The 22902-nt window shown below is 42.6% G+C and overlaps 1 protein-coding gene across 1 annotated transcript in view; it reads right to left on the reverse strand.

Annotated features, from left to right (window-relative positions):
• Nucleotides 1-4330: 4330 nt before the first annotated feature.
• nell2a (neural EGFL like 2a) overlaps nucleotides 4331-22902 on the reverse strand; it is a 100464-nt gene continuing 81892 nt past the window's right edge. The window contains exons 16-20 of the mRNA XM_063197119.1: nucleotides 17914-18054; nucleotides 16175-16368; nucleotides 14008-14184; nucleotides 5657-5881; nucleotides 4331-5019 (exon numbers count right to left, since the gene is read on the reverse strand). Of these exons, the coding sequence (XP_063053189.1) occupies nucleotides 4978-5019; nucleotides 5657-5881; nucleotides 14008-14184; nucleotides 16175-16368; nucleotides 17914-18054 (779 nt within the window). The 3' untranslated portion in view covers nucleotides 4331-4977. The remainder of the gene's footprint in view (nucleotides 5020-5656; nucleotides 5882-14007; nucleotides 14185-16174; nucleotides 16369-17913; nucleotides 18055-22902) is intronic.

A 22902-nucleotide genomic window follows, 5' to 3' on the forward strand; every position in this document is an offset into this window, starting at 1 on the left:
CTCCATTGTGACAGGTGCATCTTATCACCCTGGGAGTTTTGAAATGCACATTCTAAAACTCTGCTTGCATGTAAACAAGAGGCCAAAACTAATGTGTTGTCAAAATTATCCACATAAGTTTAAACAGCTTCTTAGATTCTTTTTTATACAGATGGGAATTGTTTTTGTTCTATCTGATTCTCCTCGTTGTAGTGATTTTATTCATGGTTGCTAACTAACTAAAATAAATTGAAACTGAATAAATGAATGAACATTACCAGTTTGATGTTGACAAACAAAGCAATTATAAAAACACAAATATTAAAGTTCGTCACAGGGTGAAAAACAGGTTAGTTTTTGCTGAAAGCAATATGAATTATTTGTGCGGAACACCCACCAGTTTGGAAAATACTGTAAGTATCATGGCCGCAGCAAATTATTATGCAAGGGTTTTCTGCTTATTATTTTATCAGTTGGGAAGGAGAGCCAGGTTTCCCGGGCTCCCTGTAGGTCGGGACATCTGTTACCCAGGGTCCATCTCTCCAACAGAAAATTGGACATTTACGTGCCAGCTGGGCAGGCTCCCTCCCTGCTGTTGCAACTGCTTTTGTGCCACTGGCAGATAGCCACCACTGCCAGACCAAGCAAAGGCTGCCACATGATACCCATGCCAAACTATGCACCAGGTTTCTAGAAGTAGGCTAGTTATCCAACACGCGGAGGTGACATTGCTGAACCATTTATGGGAATTTATTCGTTTCTGCCTATAGTTATTTTCAGGACTTCAGAAGTTCCATCAGGGAGACAATGAGTTGCCAGAAAACACCAATTAAGGGATAAATAGAGCTTGACCAAAAAGAAACACTATTATAAGATCACGTTTGGAGAAAATCCATCATTGTTAGAGGCCTCCACTCATTCTGTTATGCTGCTGCATTGCTCAAATCAACTTTGCTTACTGGCAACTGTGAGTCGTAAACAAGGGAAGGCTACGAGGACACAAGCCCATCCATCGCTGCCCGAGTGAGTCTGGTTTGACTTGTGAAGTGCTAATTCTTCAGGACCTAATAAATCCACTAGTGAATTTCTGATCAAATGCCGGTGGTGTCGAGGCTTAAGTGTTTTGGACCCTCTCCTTGGCAACCAGCACTTAATCTTCAGTATCAGCCCCATCAGCACTTTCCGCCCATGGGAACTAAAAGGGTGAAGCAGGCATCTTTTAACTTCTCCTGGATTTTTTTCTCCTTTTTTAACAGAAAAGCACAAGCTGTGTGCTAGTTGAGCCAATACTTGCAAAACGCACATTTTTTGTGGTGTTAATTCAACACTTAGAGTCAGATTTAACACTCTAGTCTAGGTGCCATGGCCTTGTCAGAAATAAACGCTCCAGTCCAAAAGTCTTTCCTTGAATAGTGCAGCATGTGGTTTTGACCTTGCACACACCATACCTTTGCAATTCATGTAGAAGTGCAAGTAGGACACGGGTGGCATTAATTGCTTGTGAAATAGTCAGATAGTGTTGACAACAAATGACGGCAGGAGGTGACATAGTCTCTCAGCATGGTGAAACATGCTCTGCTAAAAACCAGTGCAACGAATATGCCACTGTCATCCACAACTGATGAATAAGCAGCACACACTATCAACCTCTGCTGCCCAATCCAAAATCATGTGGGCCTATTAGCCTACCTGAAAATACCTTCCCCAGCAATAACAATAGCCAGAGCTTCTCGAGGTTGCCACGTTGTGTGTCCAAATAAGAGGTGTGAAGTCTGTCCTTGGCTGAGACTAATTAGTAGACTCTTCCTGAAAAAAATAGGCCTTAACCATGGTAAGGTGTTCGTGTTTTTGTTACATTGAAGGTGTTTGGGTCATTTGGACCCGAGCCTAGCGACAAATCATCAAAAAAGGGAAAAAAAATCATAGCTCATATTCACCCTTATGTACCCTTCATTCTGTTTGCGAATTTCTGTGCATGTATGTTATTGAGGGGGAGAGATACAGAGGCAGAAAGGTAAGGAGACAGTGAAGAAAGTGAGTAAACTCAATCCACGCTCTCACACTAGGTTGCAACACTGAGGTACAATTGGAGGACCCAACAATTTCTGCACTCCTTTTTTCACACATTGCACCCACCGCCTTGTCTACTCAACATTCGATTAATATTGTTTCAAACAGTTAAAAAATATTGATGTATACCCCTCCCTCCTAATTTCTTTTCCAGATTCATGTTCCTCACAGAAAATGAGCCAAGGCCAGTGAATCTCAATGTGGAAGGATAATAATTCATACTATTTTTGTCAAGCAAAAAAACTGAGAACGCCTAACACGTTACAAGGGTTAAAAGCAGCATTACTTTCTGTCTTTACAACTGAGAAGAAACACATCAAACAAAACATGCCACAACTTTGTAAATAATAGTATGTTTTGAATGAATATTTTAACAATTATTGTACCTTTTACTATGACGTTTTAGTTGCATAAGTGCCACCTACCACAAAAGAGGTTATATTCAGAAAGCAACAGCACAGCCATACCTTTTAGATGGCTCCTCATTATTGCTCAGGGGTAAGACTAATACTTTGTGTATGAATGAGACCAGCGCTGCCTTTGGAGGAGACATTGATTTAAATGAGTAATGCCCTTTAACACTGGCATGTAATACACCCTCATAATCAGACAGACAGGTTAAATGTTAACAGTAAAGCAAGCACTGGATTGTTGGAATTAGCCTATGTAAATACCAGTATGTGCATTTAGTAAAGAGATCACGAAATGCACAAATGAAGGCATCAATTTAAGCAGACTGATTTTGACTGATTAGTTTGTATATAATAGGACAAGCAATGTGCTTCACCCTGGCTGTTGTTGGTTTTAAAACCAAAGTCAAATAATCAAACCTTTTGAAAAAGAGACAGTTGAGCTCCTTGTACTCTCCACCGTCTCTTGGATGTCCTCAGGGGACAGTCAGCAGATATGTTTGCCTCAGCCTGTAGACATGCAGCAATATGTTGTTTTGTCTGGAAATGTGCCTCCCCTGACGGAAAGCTTACAAACTGAAACGGGTCAAATCGGGATCAGCAAAACAAAAAACAAAGCATATAGCACAACAAAAAAAGAGAAAGAAAATCCAAACCCCAGCAGATATAAGGGACTGCTGCATTAGTCTCGGAGGTCTAGTGCTACTAGCTACTACAAGGCGGTGCTATAAACATACTGTACCTACAGTATAGATGCCTAAAATGTGTTTACGGCGTAATACAGCTATACAGTCAGTTGTAATGTAGATATGGCAGTTGCTCCAGTAGATGCTACCTATCCGGGAGGCAGACAGTGAAGAGCAGGGGAGGGCAGATGTGAGGGGAGGGTTGAGGGGGGTGCGAGGCCGAGACCCATGCTGACGGAGGGGACTCAGAGTAGCGAGCCAAGCACATGAATGAATAATGAATGGAAAGGTCAGTCAGGAGGATGACTGTGCTCTTAATAGGCACTGACTGCTCAGATGGAAATCTCACGCCCAGTCACGCAGGTGTTTTGACAGGAACCTCGTCATTTTTTAAAGCCGCAAGACCTCTTTCAGTAGGCGTGGGAAGGATTAAGATCACAGGTTTGGTTATGGCTGGCAAGCTATTAGGCCTACATTGCATTGCCTTGCCCAGCACAAACCACTGGACCTCACAGGGAGAGCAGAGGAAGACATGACATGAGGGAGCAACAGGGGCATGAAAAGGGGAATGGCATGCTTTTTATTTTCTGTCTTTGATATTCCTTTATGTTTTTTTGGTGGCTGTTCATAAGTAAAACTAAAATACAAGGTGTGTGTGTGTGCTGCTGGAGCAGAAACTCAGAAAGTACTTTTTTCACTTACCTGGAAATCCATCAATTCCATTCCATTGTGACGATTGCATCCATTTGACTTTTTTTTCTAGCAGCACCAGATGACCTGTAACATGATACTGCTACAGTGTGGAATATAATAAAGTTGTGACTCTTACCACTGATGAAACAATACAGGGCCTTATTCAGTCTTCCATCTTACCTTCATCTCAGAAGGATGCCACCACTTTCACAGCCAGACAGTGGAGAGAGGGCAACCTAACTAATGACAACGTATTTCCACAAGGAGGTAAAGTAGGAACGAAGAATGTGAAAAAGACTTTGTACACGGATCAATGATGCATGGTGATCTATTTTCCAAGACGACAAAAAATGATTATTTTTTTAAGTGGGATTTAAGAGCTTGAGAGTTGAGCATGGGCTTAGGTGAGAGTTTTGCCTACAGCAAAACAGAGTGCAAATTCAATTGAAAACACAGAGGTAAATGGAAATGGAGAGACTTTATTTCACCATTACACAATAACAAGCCATATAATACATCCAACTGAAGTTCTGAAGAACAAAAAGTAACAAATTATTAGCAAAAAAAGTGTTATTTTATCTTTTTTATTATAGAAGACTCCATCATGTGTTTAGTAATGAGAACTACACTGAAGTTCACTATCTAGGATGTCTATAGCCTTTCATATTTTTCATTAGAATTAAAAACAAGAACAAACATTGTCAACACATAATAGTACAGTCATGCCTGTATATAATATTTTACAGAATGATGATTTCCAATCAGTATTGTGAGCCTCAGCGCTCAGCTGCGGAGATGAGTTAGAGGTGGGGTGTTTTTTGTCAGTCATTTGGTATAATACACATTTGAATTTGGTATAACTTAAAGCAGTGATGGGCAACCTGGATTCAGAACCAACAATCCATGCCACATATTCCAAATTACCTGGTTTTACCTGTTCAATTCTGTTCAATTGACTAATTGGTGACAGGTAAAACCAGGTCATTTGGAATATGTGGCACTGGATTGTAGCTTCTGAATCCTAGTTGCCCATCACTGACTTAAAGGTTTCAGGGGGCTAAAGGGGGGTGGGATGGTGAAATGCAAATATCGTCTACGTAGACTAGACTGTACAAATGCCTTCAGTGCCCTCCGGGAGACTAAAGGCACATAGGATCCACTGAACAACAAATGTGGCCGTTCTGGGAAGAAAAGAAAACAGAGAATGAGACAAAAGGTTAGGAGAGTGTCACAGGACTATTTAGATATTTCAATGATTATACATTAAAGGTCAAAAGAAAAGGCTGGGTCGCACACTAATGGAAAGACAAAAATGTGTCTTTATCAAGGATGATTGATTTTACATTAAACCGGATGATATTACTCTGTGGGATAAAATTGATGTCTCTTAAAAATAAACCAGGATTGAGGGGGCGCTGTGGCGCAACGTGCTAAGCCCCCCACATATGGGCTTGCATGCCCATGGGGACCTCAGTTCGAGTCCGGCCGGGGTCATGTCCCGATCCCACCCCGTCTTACTGTCCCACTCGCTTCCTGTCACCATCTCAGACTGTCCTATCAAATAAAGGCAAAAAAGCCCCTAAAAATATATTTAAAAATAAATAAATAAAAATAAACCAGGATTGTACAAACACCCGGTCCTATTCTCAAAGCTTAATAAACAATACCCACTATTAATTCATGAGCAATATGTACGAAAATTCCATCAACCAACAATAAAACCATTAGTGTTTTTGTCCACAATTTTGCCCCAGAGAGTACATCGATTCAACTTGCGACAAAAATCTGGAGTGTTGTCACGTGTCATGTGGTTCTCACCTTGCACTGGCAGAGTGTGCATTCGGTGCCATGCTTGACCCAGGAGGAGCCGCTGAAGCGGGTGATGCCGTGCTCGTCGGCGCACGTCTTGGTGATGTCGTTGCGGACGGTGTCGGCCTGGCAGGGGTCGGTGACGCAGCGCGGGCAGCACTCCCCCTCAGGCACCGTGGTGAACTCACAGTCCACTGAGGGGCAGGACAGGGGCCAGCAGTCCACCTCACCTTGCTGTAATAGAAAAAAGACAACACAAAGGAGAAACAATTACTGTATAAGATGAGTTTTATTTGTAGCCAATACTGTAGATGTGACGTGCAACCAAGTGACCTCCACTCATCCAAAACATTCAAAAGATTTTAAGTCACAAATACCAGCCACTCTCTATATTATTACTACATCAGATAATGGTCTTGTTGCTTCTTGTTTTGTTTCCATATAAAACCTAAGTAGGCAATGAAATACAATCGCATACAAAACCTTTTCAATGCTGTGAATGAATATTGCACTAGACTTGTCAGCCATGTATGTACAATGGTAATTATTGTAGCTGCAACACTTTTTAATAATTCAATTCTAATCCTCCGTGCACAACACAACGAGTCTGGATGCAATTAATGGGAAAAAAAATGCAATTAAGTAACAGTTTCAAGCAGCATGATATCCTTGTGAACCTTGTGAAACTCCTCTATAATATTCCACAGCAACAACAAAACCACAGCCATCTCTACCAGAGATTTCCTTTGGCATTGTCCAGGAGTCTATACAAGGCCCTGCAGTTGCAGTACACCCACTCAATTAATCATGACCAACTTTTTGCCAAAGAACGCTATATTGGATTTCCCGCAGCTTTTCCAATATGCCAGTTTAATACAGGTCATTTATTTTGGCAAAGTAGATAGATCTTGGCTACGATATCATTTCGTTCAGCGTGACCTACTTCCGCTAACATTTTCATTCCATCTACTCAACACACTCCCAAACTGTAGTGTGCCCACATAAACACATGTACTCTACCACCTTATTGACACTCTTTGATTATGCAACTTTTTTTTCTCCTTCATCCTCCACTGCAATTTTGATTTTCCAGATTGTAATGGCTCAAAGCAATTACACAAGGCTATACCGCGGCCATATATTTTCTTTATAGCTGCAGTGTGTGTTATAAGTGTGTGCTGCAATATATGGGGGGTGTGCACTGCAGTGCACATTAATGCACACAGCATTTATTAATGTTGAGCGTGAGTGTAAACAGTTGAGTGACAGGTCCCATGTGGGACCAGAGCTGAAGCGTTAGCCAACAAAATGGAGGCTGTGCTGTGCTGTGCTGTGCTGTGCTGTGCTGTGCTGTGCTGTGCTCATTATGCAGAAGGACCCTCATTATACCGAGCAGCAGTGGTCCACACTGAGATCCACTGATCTCCAGATATACTCATCAAAAATGCCCTATAGCACAACCTAGATGTCAGGATGGAGCCGGAATACTCAAGTGGCCCACTGAGTTCAGCTGTGAGACAGCCATTATGTGATTAATTTGCATGCGAACCACAAAACACACTCCGTGACCCGCTCTTACTATGCAAAGTAAAAAGAAGAACCTGCAACCCCCCCCCCCCCCAAAAAGGAATAACCCAAAACCAATCAGGGATTAAAGGAATAATAATTTTGGTGTTTTATGATATGCAGAGACTTTACAAGTAAAAGCCTTGGAAGTGCACTATTCATTTGACATTCAAATGCCTGCTAGAATACTGCATAACACTTAACAGAAAAGAGTAACACTTGTAAACATGAACCTTACTTTTTTGTTAAGCAGATGAATTAAAAGCTACCGTGACTCCTATGCAAGTACAGTAGGTCCAGATGTAGGACGGAGCCTCAAACGAATAGCATGAAAGACATTTTTATGTAACAAGCTATTGAAGGTACCATTGCGATGAGCTCATAGACAGCATATACACTGATTAGAGATACTGGAACACATCTCAAAGGAGTGAAAATCTATTCATTCAAAGCCTATGCCTCCATACCAACATAAAGCTAGCTGAAGGATTTCACGAGGGCTTTATTACATCATGACTTTTTAAACATACACAGATAAACCAGCATATCCTTCATGTTGTCAAGAGTTACTGTACAGTAGGCCTACATTGATTGCATTCAAAATTCCTGAAGTGCTCTCATGTTATTTCGGTAAGAAAATACAAGGCTTCCACCCCTGCTAAGATATAACGGTAATACATTCACACTTTTCCCCACTGCCTTTATGACATCTACCCTATTCATTTGTCTCAACTGTGAAGCCATGATTTCCATGCTGTTTATTCAACATTTTAAAGGTACACTGTGCAGGAAATGGTCAAAAAAGGTACTGCAACTATGCTGCTCATTGAATCTGGGTAGCCTATTACCAGATTTGATCTTTTCATGAAAGTTTACTGAGTAATAAACTAATATATTCTAGTATGGCCCAAGTACAGTCATTTTTGCAGCTAAAAATGGCTATTTCTGGAAATTCAAAATGGCGAACCATGGAGAAGATCCCCCATTTCATGTAAGAAAAGTGCAATTATTCCAGTCATAATGAATACTTAGAATTTCATGGTGGTGTTGGTAAGTATTCATGAAAAAAGGTAACATTAGTGAATAGGTAGCATGCATTCTGGAAATAAACAACTAAAAATCTTACACAGTGTACCTTTAAATAGCTCATGTAGCTAAATAGCCTCCTGAATTTCCCCCTGGGGATTAATAAAGTTACTCTACTCTACTCTCTACTCTACGTGTGTCCTTACATAGCTCTTGTGTAGTGCAATGCTAATCTCGCCATTCTTTGATGACACAGAGATATTGGTAAAAAATAGACAAAGAGCTGACACATGAATGCGCTCTTCGCTCGTGTAACAAATAGGCTACAACACATTCAGTAGGCTAGTGCTTCTGAGTCAGGGATTTCTTTTGTCCGAGTGAAGGTAGCCTAATTCTATTAGGACGGCATTAATGCTTTTTAAGAAACGGCGGCGCGCTCACTACGCCACCCCTGCAGTGGTATTAAGATGTGAAATGCGAGCCAGCAGACAACATTAGTTGTTGTAGTGCCCCGATGACGAGAATCCAAACACAAAGGAAAACTGGGCCATGTTTACCTCGCTCTGAACCATCACGGGCAGGGCCGCTGACAGCTTTGGCTGGGCCCAGGACAAAATTATCTGAAAGGGCCCCCCTACCTAATACATACAATGTAATGGGGACCCAATTCTGGGTCCCTTTTCTTCCTGGGCCCGGGACAACTGACCTCTTTTCCCCCTCCTGTCGGCTTCCCCTGATCATGAGACCTGGAGCAACACTACATGACACCAGCGCTTTGTTGCTCTCCGAACTCGGAAAATTACATTACAAAGAGCAACAGCGTCTAACAAGGCCAGACATCTGCTATGCTTTGTTTTTTTCCGTTTGTTTTTTTTCTCACATTTTGTTTTTTATCGCTACATTGTCAGGCTGGGTTGCTCAAGGACAAGCCCATTTTATTGGGTGACATTTGGTTTATGGGCACTACTGGCAAAGGAACAGCACAACCAATCATTTCGGTTGGGTCTCTTTCAGGATTCTGGACATCGGTCGTTTCCCCTGCCTGGTGACCTTGTCCTACCATGCGCTCTGCATCATGCCTCAGCTTTCAGCCGGAATTTATACAGACATCACAACGACACACTGCATGACTACACGTGTGGATCAGATCATATTTGGATTCCCATAGGAATGATCTATAGTACACAGCATGTCAACCAGGGCTCAAGAAAGTAAATAAAAGCCTGTCATGTATTTCTTTCCATGTGCCATGTGTGTGTGTGTGTGTGTGTACATAACGCAGGTTATCCGCTTGTGAGGATGATTTGTGAGGTGTTTGGGAAAGAGTGAATTTGAAAATCAGGTACAGTCACAAAATCCCATTGTTTAAGTTCCCCCCTCTTATCAGTTTGCATTGTAAACCCTGCTTAAAAAGTGCCATTTGCGTTCTCTCAGTTTGTGCCTTTTATGAGTACTTTGAAATTATTTTGTTTGTGCACATCACACAAGTGATTGTATGAACAACGGGAGGGGGCCTGTAATAAGTGCAATTTACTTTCTCAGTTTGTGCATTTTATGACCACTTTCAAATTATTTTGTTTGTGCACATCACACAATTAGATTTTATGAACAACGTCATCTGATTATTTGAATCAATGTAATGTACCACCAACCTTGAACTCTAACAGCATGGCACAGGAAATGAATTGACAGCCAGAGGAACAGCCTGCCAAAAATAACAATTTTGAGAGCATTTCCAATGTGCACTCATTCACAAATAGCTCTCCAGCGCTGTGTGACAAGATGGCAAATGATATCTCCGTCACTTTTACAACCCTGTCTGTAAGCAAGGACATCTTGCTCTTCCAAATAATTCCAAATTTAGTTCTCCACTATGTAGAGCACCTCTGGGATGACCGTTATCTCAAAAGTACATAGTTTTACATAGATGAGCTTTACAAATCTAGCTCCATTTTTTAAAGCCGGCTAGAACTGTGCCAATGCCAGTTGTCACACCGGTTACACTGTGTTAACTGGTGAATGGTTGTGTCCGTGTCATTCATTTATTTTACGGCATGCGACAGATGAACTTGTGAATGTCTACTCCGTGATTGTGGTTCACTTACAAAATCGAATTTTAATCAATTCCTGTTGGAAACCATCTTTTCATTTCTGAAATTCCTATCAGAACACCTCAGTCTGTTGGAGATTGTCTGAACCTGAACCGACTCGGTTCTGCCCGAAAGCCTTATCAGGGACCAGGGTTCCCAGATGGGACTGATGATTTCCAGCCAAAAAAAAAGCTACAAACCTGCCTGGAAGCACTAAATCTGGCCCAATTTCATTTCATGAAATTCATTGCATTTCAATAAATTTCACTGATTTCTATGGCCATATATCTGCGGATGAACCTGCCCAAATGCCCTTTTTACCCTTTTATTACCCGCAGACGGTCAACCTAAGCAGCCCAATTGGGCACCCAATCTGGCAACACTGCCTAAAAGCGTTATCAGACGCTGGGCTAAAACCCATGTTACAGTAGAACCAGTGCTGAGAGAGAAGCCAGTCTTAAAGGCTGTGCTGAGAGAGAAACCCTAGCATAGCGGGTGGGGACCTGTGGCACACTCTGAAATCACTTATCACACCCCAACCTCTGCAATCATATAGATGCAGCCATACACGCACAGCCAGAGCACAAACAGAAGCTTTTCACACACACACACACACACACACACACACACACACACACACACACACACACACACACACACACACACACACACACACACACACACACACACACACACACACACACACACACTTACCTTTCATCTCCCATCCATCTCTCCCTTTCTTGTCCTTTACTGCCTCTCTGCTCTATCCCTCTCTCTCTCTCTCTCTTCCATCTTCTCTGATGGTCCTCCTTTGCTCTTTGGCGACCAGCCTTTCCTTTTGACATTTGTGTCTGCTCTCCTCTCCCTCAGCACTCTTTCATGTTTGTTTGGTGATTAAATGCCGCTCGCTGCCCGGCATCTGGATAACTTTCACTGGCAGACAGTGTTTCGATCGACACTTCTCTTCTTCTCTCCAATCTTTCTTTTTTTCCACTACCATCTCGTTTTTCTCTCTTCTCAACTGCCTCTCATCATCCACTCCTCTCTCCCTTGTTCTCTGTCTCCCTCTCATCTCTGATTGCTCTCTGTCTCTGTCTCTGTCTCTGTCTCTCTCTCTCAATCTCCCAGTATCCTCTTATACACCATAGTACTTCTATGGTGCCTCGGCCGATACTCCCTACTGCTCCACTCCAACACTACCTACCTCACTCCACCACAAACAGGCACGCAAACAAGGCAATTGCCTAGGGCCCACATCTGAAATGGGGCCCCCTGGTATAGACTGGTGACCTTGGATTTTAATGACAGCAATGACAACGTTGGGAATGTGGCAGCACCTCCCTAAATTCAACAACGACCGAAAAATGCAATGATGATGCTATTGAAATCTATTGAAAATGCCATTGAAAGGAGGACCCTGTACAGTTGGAAGTTTGCAGAGAGAATAAAAAGGGGGTCACAAGTCCTTCTTTGCCTAGGGCCCTCACATAATACCTTGAAACAGCCCTGCGTTCCTCAGCACTACTCTGGGCCCAATCTGCATGCGTATGTTAGTGCAGGGTCTTAGGTGCATGGCGGCAGGCTATTTGATCTGGTTAGTGGGGCAGAACAAAAGCCTTCCTCACTCACACGCCATAAGGCACAAGCAGCAGCACTGGCATGTGGAGCAGTGGGGAAAGAGGGGAAGAGGGGAAGGGCTGGGGGGGTGCTAAAAATGATTTTCTCAAATCAGGCCATGGGAGGTGGTGGTGGTAGGGGTGGTGGTTTTAGGGTAGGGAAGGTGAGGGGCACTCAGACTGTGCTACCAAAAAAAAAAAATCGGTTAAGTACTGGGGTGTGTTGCTACCCCGCTGTGACAGTGCCAAGCGTAACATTTGCATTTAATAAACATATGCTTGGCGGTAGCTGGGCATACATCCCTGAGATGTCTGCTGCTGAGGACAGGAGGCTGCCTGATCTGCCAGAGATGGAGGGAGGATGTGTGAGGATCCTTTGTGCTCCGCCAACACACAGCAGGGGAGGGGAGGGAGGACATTCGAAAGGTGGATAGGAGGGAAAGAGAAAGAGAGAGAGGAAGAGAGATGGAAATACGGATACAAAGAAAGGGAAAGACAGAAAGAGAGAGAGAGAGAGAGAGAGAGAGAGAGAGAGAGAGAGAGAGAGAGAGAGAGAGAGAGAGAGAGAGAGAGAGAGAGAGAGAGAGAGAGAGAGAGAGAGAAAGAATGAGAGGGAGAGAAAGAATGAGAGAGAGAGAAAGAGAGGAAGCAGAAAAGACAGAGAAATAGGTCCTTAAGCTACCCCTTTCCCCTTTCATTTGAATAGCAGTTACACAGGTATTGTGAATACACTAAATGGAACACGGTTCCAAAAATACCCCTACTGTCAAATTAAATGCGAAAGTACCTGAGGCTACATATATTCTATTCCGTCAACACATTTTCCATATGGTAATCACCACATCTTCGCAGCATGTGCACACAAGTGACGAAGATGACACTTTACGGCAATCTATGCCATTCGTATGGTGCTTTCAAATTAGGTATATTACATTACATTACACTTATAGGGTTTTCACAACTGGTCCCCTTTAATTGAACCAAATTCAGTCCTCTTTAAGTGGACCAACAAGCGAACCGACAACAAAAGGACTCAGTTCTGTTTTTGTTCATATTGTGAGTGTATTAAATAAAGAACTCGCTGATCTTTCTGGTCATGTTAGGCTTTTATGGTGTCACTTTTTTTTAATCACACCCGGTCCTCTAGAGCAATCCTTAAGTGATTACATCAAGTCACAAGTGTCACTTGTCAGAACTCATAAGCGAACCGAACTGAGACCACGTCAACCAAGGTCTCAGTACGGTTCGCTTCCGAGGGGTCTGGGTACGCTTTGGAGCGTTCACATATCAGGCAAAAATGGTGAGTCACTACTCTGAGTTCGCTTAGGCGGCTGAAAGGGACCAGGTGTGAAAGCGCTGTTAGCTGACGCTTTTATCCAAAGCGAATCACAGTTATTACAGGGCATTGGTTACAACCTGGACCAATGTCTGGGCTAGGTGTCGTGCTCAAGGACACTTAAGCCATGGCTATGGTGGGATTTGAACCCGCACCCCTCTGAGCTCAAGACCAACTCCCTAAACACTACACCACAACTGTGATATAGTGGTATAGTGCAGGTCAATGTTATGAATTTGACGCCATGGAGTGCTGCTGAATAAAAATGAGGGAAAGCGAGGAAAGTCAATGAATGGTCAAGCTACTTTGGCATTTCAGAAAGTGCATGAACTGTGTTTATGTGTGTTTACCATTTGCTACAGCTCTGTAGAGTGGACAAAACACACACACACATACACCCAAACGTAGGCACACACCCACACGTAGGCACACACACACACACACACACACACACACACACACACACACACACACACACACACACACACACACACACACACACACACACACACACACACACACACCCACACGCACACACACACACACACACACACACACACACACACACACACACACACACACACACACACACACACACACACACACACACACACACACACACACACACCGCCACCCTCAGCAGGTACCCACACAACCACACCCACAGAGACACCCCCACAAAGACACCCACGCACACAAACACACACACACAGGCACCCTCACCAGGCACTGGCACTGCTGGCAGTTCTCCACCCAGGTGTCTCCGCTGCCGTAGGTGAGCAGGCCGCTCTGGTGCAGGCACTGGCTGCTGAGGCGTGGGTCGCACTCCGGGCAGCAGAACAGGTCCACCGTGGGGTTGTCACAGTCACACACCATCCGCCGACACAGCACCATGCTCGTCTGGAGAGAGGGAGAGAGAGAGAGAGAGAGAGAGAGAGAGAGAGAGAGAGAGAGAGAGAGAGAGAGAGAGAGAGACAGAGAGAGAGAGAGAGAGAGAGAGAGAGAGAGAGAGAGAGAGAGAGACAGAGAGAGAGAGAGAGACAGAGACAGAGACAGAGAGAGGAATAGACAGACAGATATGGAGGGAAGGAGAGATGCACAGGTGGAAAGAAAGAAAAAGGGAGAGAAGAGAAAGATGCATGGAGATAGAGAGAGAAAGAGAAAAGGAGGAAGGGAGGAAGACGCACAGGTGGAAAGAAAAAGAAAAACGGAGGGGAGAAAAAGAGATGGAGAGAGCGGGGAGGAGAAATGCACAGGTGGAAAGAAAACGGGAGGGGAGAAAAAGAAATGTCAGGAGCGAGAAAGAGAGAATGGAAATATAAGAGAGAGAGAGAGAGAACGAGAGAGAGAGAGAGGGAAGGAGAGACACAGAGGTGGGGAGAGAGAGGGAGGAAAGCAGAGAGGGAAAGAATAGATGAAGAAAGACAAAATGATTCTCAGAGGGGAGGTAATAACATACGGTTTATATGGGAGTGCAGGCTCATTCACTGGGGCTCTGTTAACAAAGGTTAATATTGCTGAGGTTTTAAAAGGTCATTTACTCAATTGTGCAAACTAACACCGGCTAGAAATAAGAGGGTAAGAGTTACCAAATACCAATATTAAAATGTTGCCAGTGCCACAATAAATACAAGATAATATTGAGAGTCGGTTTATGCCAACAATACACAGCTGATAATTGACTTCATGACAGACTAACAACTGTATACAGTAGACAGGAAAAACATCAGCAGAAATACAAGTAAAGCAATTATTTCACAGAGGAGAAAGACTTCTGTAGCTCTCTTTCCACCAGCTTGTAGTTTCTACAAAAGATAGACATGTGCTTGCATGTAACTTCATTCTTCCACAAAACAAACACTCAAGGATTTCTGAACCTCCGAGGCACACACAACAATAGCTTCCTAAGCACGTCTAGCGTTTCCACGAGGGTTTGTGATCCATGGAGATACGGCCAATTATAGGTCTTCATAAGCCCTGCCGATGCTATATGCTCCCCTCACCCCTATCATTAAAGGCTGTTGCCTTCGCCCTGGGGTACTACGGAAAAACCACACACAACACTGAACACCATAACCCTCCTGACCTTGAGCGTTTGGCTTTCTCCACAGCACTCAGCTTTCTCACCGGCAGCCAAACACACGCTCCCTATAACAGCCAATTACGTGTTTATGCTTCAATTCAGTCAAGCGCACAACGTCACTAATTTTTGAGTGGCAGCTACCCCCTTGGATTTCGAATCAATTAAAGGCGGGTCGCCTAATTAGAAATTATTTTTTTTCTCCTTCTGTCGGCAATAATGTCATGAATAATTGGATGCTTTGATAATTCAATACCTGGGAATCATCTCTTTTTTTTTTCGCCCTGCCATCTTTGAGACACCAGAAATCATTTTTACAGTAATTAAATACTTGATTGGGAAACGTGATCGGACTCGACATTAGCAAACCTGAGCAGATGTGGCCTCCATTAACTGTCATATGGAGGGACAATTAAGAACAGACAGGAGCCTTTCATGTCCTAATAGTCACAATTAAATGTGCGCATCTGACTTGTCTTGAGAAATGTAACACTGACATGTCTTTTTTAGTATAAGTAGATGTGATCGCAAGGCGCACACAAACGCACACACGCACACACGCACATGCACACACACGCACGCACGCACGCACACCAGACATGAAACACCAGCATCGACCAGAGATTGTGCCTTCATCGCTCAGCTGACAAAAACACTCACCGACGTGAGAACACTCACGCACATACACACACACACACACACACACACATACAGACGCACACACACACACACACACACACACACACACACACACACACACACACACACACACACACACACACACGAGATCGCGCCATCATCACCACTTACCTGACATGAGCAAACGGAACACCTGTCATTCTCCAACACCCAGATCTGGCCGTTGTGCTTGACTTTGTTGTCATGGACGCAGTCTCCCGTGCAGTTGTGTCCATGTGGGCATCTGCAGTCGTATCCGCCGTCCAGGTTGAAGCAGACGGTGTCGTTGGAACACGTGTGTCGGCCTGTCTTACACTCATCCATATCTGGAACACAGGGAGAGGTCACGGAGGTAAAATACCGTACCTATTCCAAACAAGTGTGTGAGCAGGGGTGCATCTCTCAAAGCCATAGTTGCTAACTGTGTTAGCTACTTTGTCGTTTGCAATGCAATTTCCCATTGACAACTACCCAAGTTGCTAACTGGCTAACAACTATGCTTTCGAGAAGAGTTGTAGTATAAAGTAGTAGTAAATTCATGATGTAAATACAACACTCTTACATGATATTACATAGTGACACCTGTCAATCATGTGTACCTACACTACATATGTGATGTCATCTTTTACTTTTAGGCCTACTCTACCTCTACTTCATACACTTCTTAGTGTGAGCATACACATCCTCTATTTTCAGTTAAAATGTGTGGGTTTCGCAGGTGCAAAATATCATCTTAACACACTAACAAGAAGCTAGTGACAGCAATGACTTCCACAGACTGCGAATGACTTTCTTTGCAACATGACAAAGTCATCAAGGAACTTTCCCCATATCCATGTGTGAAAAATCACAAATATTAATCTGCTGGCAAAAAAATGCAAATGGGGTCTAAATGCAAAATTGCAGTCATTATTATTCTATCCGTGTCACCTTCATACTCACATTTACGCTCAGACACATACTCATAAATCCAGTGCAGCACGCTGCCAAAATAATTACTCTGAAATGAGATCCCAAAAGGGTGAATGATGACTATTTGACTTACTTAAAACTGTATCTGTAAACCATGATGTTGAAGATCATTAGTTACTCCCTTGTATATGTACACATGTACATATGTACACATAGACACACACAGACACATGAGCACACAGACACATGAACGCAGGCACGCAGGCTCGCACTTATGCACGCACGCACACGCGCACATTCTGAAATAAACACAGACATCACACCTACTATAATATTGAGATCATTAGCTCATGAGGCTTTTGGTAGCCTTGGCCTGAGACTTTGACCTCATGACTTTATAGCACGCATTTCAGAAAACAGGACTGTGTACAAGGGGCATATCAATTGCTTGCAATTTTTTTGAGCTAATTTCCATTCATAAGTGCATTCAACGTTCTTTCACACACAGAGCACGCAAGCACACACGCATGCCAACACACCAAGTTTGCTCATCACCAGCCTGTACGTGAGCTTCACTGGAGTGTGGAAAAATAAACTCTGATGCAAAATGAAGATGAGAAGAAATTGCACCACAGCAGCCTTTAGATCTCTAAATAAACAAACTCTACTGTGTGATTCAGATTAATATGCATGACACAGTCATGACTTGCATCTTATGCCATAAAACGTGTGAAATGTGGACAATGAAATATAGATACAGTATGTACGTATATGTATAGCCTATATTAAGAATGTGCTGCTGAACATTTTAATTTCCTTTTGGGATCAATACAGAGTAGTCCCTATCTATACTCTTCTCTGAAAAGCAGGCCTTGTCAACGCTTTAACGTGCAGATGTCCTATAGTAGCTAAATGATCATGTTGTGTTGTCACAGAGAGCGCAGAGGAAACAACCTCACCTTCACAGGACTCGCCGTTCACAGAGAACATGCCATTGTCATGGTAGCCTTCTCGGCATTCGCAGTGGTACCAGCCCGGCAGGTTGACGCACATGGCCCTGCTGTCGCACTCCACCAGTCCAGCGGAACACTCGTTGATGTCTGTGGGGAGGAGAGACGGGAGATGTACAGTACAGGTGAGTTATGAGGAAGTGCTCTCAAGTCCAAATTGTTTTTAAGTAAGGTCTTTAGGTATGAGGAACTGGATCAGTACATTTGTTGTAGAAAAGCTGTATGCCGTCTTGGCCAGGACTTGCCGTCTTGGCCAGGACTCCCTGGAAGAAGAGGTTTTTACCTCAATGGGACCTTCCTGGTTAAATAAAGGTCAAATAAATAAAATAAAATAAAATCCTACAAAAGATATTAAAAGTGCACTGTGTAGGATGGTGGCCAGAGTAGGTATGGGAACTGCTGCTCCTTGAAACTGCTGTCTATTGCCAAATTTGATCTTTCCATGAATATCTACTAAATAATGAACTAAGAATGACTAGTATGACCCAAGTTTTGCAGCTAAAAATGTCTATTCTGGAGATTCAAAATGGCGGACAACGGAGAACATCCCTCTTTTTATGTATGAAAAGTGCAATAATGAATACTTAGAATTTGATGGTGGAGGTAAGTATTCATGGACATCATGACTTCTGGAAATAAACTACTAAAAATATTACACAGTGCACCTTTTAAGATGGCCTAGGACGAAGCGTCTGTGTGTCATGTTAAACCCATGAGTTAAAATCAAGAATTGTATTTGAGAGTGCAGCTTTTCTTCAACAAAAAGAGACAGGAGAGATGTCTGCAGGGGTTGGTGAGGAGGAGTGCTGCTCTGGGGCTAAGTGAGGCTGGAGAGCTACTCCACAGCAGCCCTCTCATGCTCACCACAGGAGAACGCCATGAAACCTGGTTTCAGACACTTAAACACCCAATCACGTTTCTGTTTTGTCCATAACATTTAACAAGCTGATTCTAAGGCTCCGTGCTTGCCGTTCCATAACAAGTTAGCTCCTCATCAAAGATCGCTTAGAGCTTGTCTCCGCTTGCCTATGCATTACTTTCCTTCATTTTGCTGCTTATGAGGTTTTATTACCCATTTCAGTTCCCCCACCATGTCATCTGGTTCCAACTTCATTAGCTGAGTATTTATATTGCAAGAGGTTTTGATGACACATATTATTGGCTGCTGCAGGATCTGCTGTAAAGCTTAATGACCAACACTGCATTGCTGTTGTGATCAAGAGTACAAAGAGCACTTATAAAACGCAAGATCACTTGATTGTTGATGCTTATAACATAACATAACATAACATAACAAAATAATACTTCTCAAGTGCAGTCATGATTTCATGTATACAGTATTACGGTACGCGTAACTATGAAGGCTTATTTAATATGACATGACAAGGTATTTAATGCCCACTTATGTATAAGTCACATAGACAAGTTACAGAAAAAGTGTGAAAACAAGCTTTATAGAGATTACAAGAAAGTCTTCTTGAACGATGTGAATTTAATGAGCATACACTGTGTAAGAGTGCACTGTGGAAGACCTGCTTTATGGAATTGTGTTGTAGGTCTAGCCAGGACAACATGGGGGAAAGCTGCACTTGTGTAGATATACCACAGTATAAATGTAAACGTCTGAGGTGTAAAGAGACAGGTAAAGCTGAGGTAAAGCTAAGGTTGAGGTAAAGCTGAGGGCAGGATTTACTGTGTGCACCCCAGAGGATACACAACACTCTAAATGCATGACAAATAAAATGTGAACAGGAAACCCATCAGGTAAATCCTCAGGCATTAGAGCAGAAAGCCCTTTGGATGACTCTAAACACAACACGTCTTTGAAATACTAAAGTTCAAGGATAAACGCATGTCTTCAATAACAACCCTTTTGCTAGAAATGTGCTGTTTTATCACAGCTTTATCCTGACATCCTAATGGGCTTTTCAGGAGATGAGGCCGAGCTCATGTCATTCAAGGATTACACATGCCCCAACTTGAGGTTTACAATGGAGTAGCCTATAGCCAACAGAGTATCCATTTTTTTATCTGCTTATCAAACAAAGGGGGTATGGCAAATCTGTAATTGATAAAGTCCACACTGACAGAGCTAAACAAAAGAACAGAAGGGAACTGTTACATCCTCAATCTGCTCACAGACCTAAACACAAAAACTTTTGCTCATCCACACTCTGGACAGAAATATAGCATCAAGGACTTAATCAACTGTTCAACCACTCATTTCATTTATGTGCTTACATGCCCATGCCCCACAATGTATGCTGGTCAGACTAAGCATAATCTGAAATGAAGAATTGTCAAGCATAAGGCAGCTATTAGAAATAACAACTTTGATTACGCTACAGCCCGACATTACAGGGGCCGGGGTCATGGTTCTGCCTCTGTTTGGCATTGAAAAGGTGCCACCAAATCCTTGAAATCCTAAACAGAATCAAACAGCTTCTAAGCCTATAGGATTACTGAACTGTCAACAATCAAACCTTTGGATCTGAATGAGGCACAGGACTTAAACTGGGTTTTTTTTTTTTTTTAATAATGCTTGTAAATATTGTGTATTGCGAAAATAGATTCTCATTTTGTCTTAAAACTTGGACTTACTATTAGGGAATATTTATATTGTGGGACTTACTGGTGGTGTTTTATATGTTGTATACACTGGATGATATTGCTATTTGTCTATTGTATAAGTATAGATATAAATAATACATATCTCTATGTATTACATTTTGCATAAGAAAATATTATGACTAAGGAAAGAGGAAAGATCATGTAACTCGATGGTGTAGCCCCTTAATGCACGCCGTACCTCCTGTGGCACGCTGTAATAGACATTGAAAGTGAACTACTATAGTACTACACTACTATGACAGTGCACTGGGCCTTCAGTAATACATTACGACTTGGTCATTGCCAGTTTGGTAACAGCTCATTTATAATGCCGTGTCTTAAGGGGTTAAGGCCACACCTGACAGATTTCAGATAATTCCTGACTGAACCTGAGTTCACGCTGAATAAATGAGCAAGAAGTCAAGCAAGTGTGCGGTAAACTTCTTTCTTTTGATTTATTGAACATGCCTTTGAAATACCTTGATGTCCACTTCTGAGCCGCTTGAGTGTTGTTGTTGTTTTTTTCAACCACCACAGAGAATTTGGAGAGGTTTTACCATTCTGGCCGACTGACTGCACTGCATTTTTCAACTCAGCCCTTGAGGCTGCTGTCTGCTATTGACTTTCTACTCTGCCTGATAAGTATCGCAGAGAGATTGTGATGAGCTCTGCATGCCTTCATCGACTTAGCATAATGTTCTTTGGGGAAAGGAGGCCGTGCCCAACAAAAAGACTACCTCTTTGCCAATCACAATGTTCACAGATCACAAAAAAAACTGCAGTAATGACTGAATCAAGTCAGAAAAGTGGACAGCAGCCCCACTATCACAATCCAAAAACAATACAGTGCTGCTCTAACCACTTTCCGATTATACGGAGTTAGTAAGGGATATTTTGTTCACTTCACACTGGATGAACTCAATATTGGTACTGGAGTTAGGCTGTGTTACCCTGGAGTGAAATGTGCTAATTTGAAAAATGTATTTTTATTGCCATCCTGTTTGTCATAAAATATACATGTTTGGGAGTACCACAGATAAATGACACACAAGTCATAAATTACACATCAGTACTAGCTCTTTTGAAATGCCAAAGACCTCATCTTCTTCCTCTCGCATCCTGCCTTGACATCTCTGTATAATCTCCCGGTGTACGACTGAAGGCAGAAAAAAAAAAATAACTGCGCATCAACCTACCCTGTTATTTATGCAGCATAGAGACAAGAGTCAATACCCCTTTTTAAAAGTCAAGGTTGAACATTTCAATGCAGTCTTGTTGTTTAGCTGACATGCAGGGAATATTCAATAGATTTGTGAGCGATGCGATCTTAGAGGTCTAAATAAGAATTTTTAATTTTATGGCCGCTGAACGACCTTGGCACGCTTTGCTTGGTGCGCACTGAGTACAGCAGAAACATGTCTTTCCAAAAGCGAGCCTGGCCGTCAGCTACTGCACACAGTGCTTTCTGAAAGCAATACATGCTGAATTCATCCATTTCCAACCAGCTTCTCTGATTTACAATTCCTTTGTGAAACTGCTTTGCACCACACAACATCACATTTCCTCTTCACTTGATCTCTTCCTCCACATAGGCTACTGATTACTAAAAACAAACTTAAAAATAAACTGACTAAAAATACAAGGTAACAACTTCCAATCTGAAGTACTGTAATATGCTCTTACCAATACTAACATTTATGGAGACATTAAGATGAGCATGAATATGCCCTTTCATATTTCATGTCCATAGTCATACTATATGTGATGTATAGCTTAATTGTGAGGAAGTGGTTGAAAAAAACAACAACATTCAACGTTATTTAAGCATCGCCATTTGGGTTATATTTAATTAAACTGTGTAGAGAGGGTAAACTTGCCATTACTCAGGCAGGATAAATGGAGGGCCCCCTGTTTCACGACGCCTAAATGTGCCCATAAAGGCAGTGATGGCTTCTTTATGATTTTTGCATGATACATCGTCAAGGCCATCAGCCATTAGGAGGGGATGACGTCGCTGCCTCGTCGGGCCCCTCGTTTGCCCCACACACTACTACCCCTCCTGGATCAGATCCGGCTCTGTTATCAGGGTAATAGGATTATACACCAGCGGCTAATGAGGCTTTGCACGTTAGCAAGATTACACACTGATCACAGGCGCAATGTGTAAGATGACAGCTACTCTAGACACAACACTTACTCAGAAACTTCAAAAACTAAAATAAAATAATCAAAACAAACATATTAACAAACGTCCACTGATTCATTGGTCTGCTCGAACACTTATTACCACACTGGTGGCATTTGATATGAGATTTTTTTTGTCCCCGT

Source organism: Engraulis encrasicolus, chromosome 4 (assembly GCF_034702125.1).
Source record: "Engraulis encrasicolus isolate BLACKSEA-1 chromosome 4, IST_EnEncr_1.0, whole genome shotgun sequence".
In the NCBI taxonomy this organism is placed as follows: domain Eukaryota; kingdom Metazoa; phylum Chordata; class Actinopteri; order Clupeiformes; family Engraulidae; genus Engraulis; species Engraulis encrasicolus.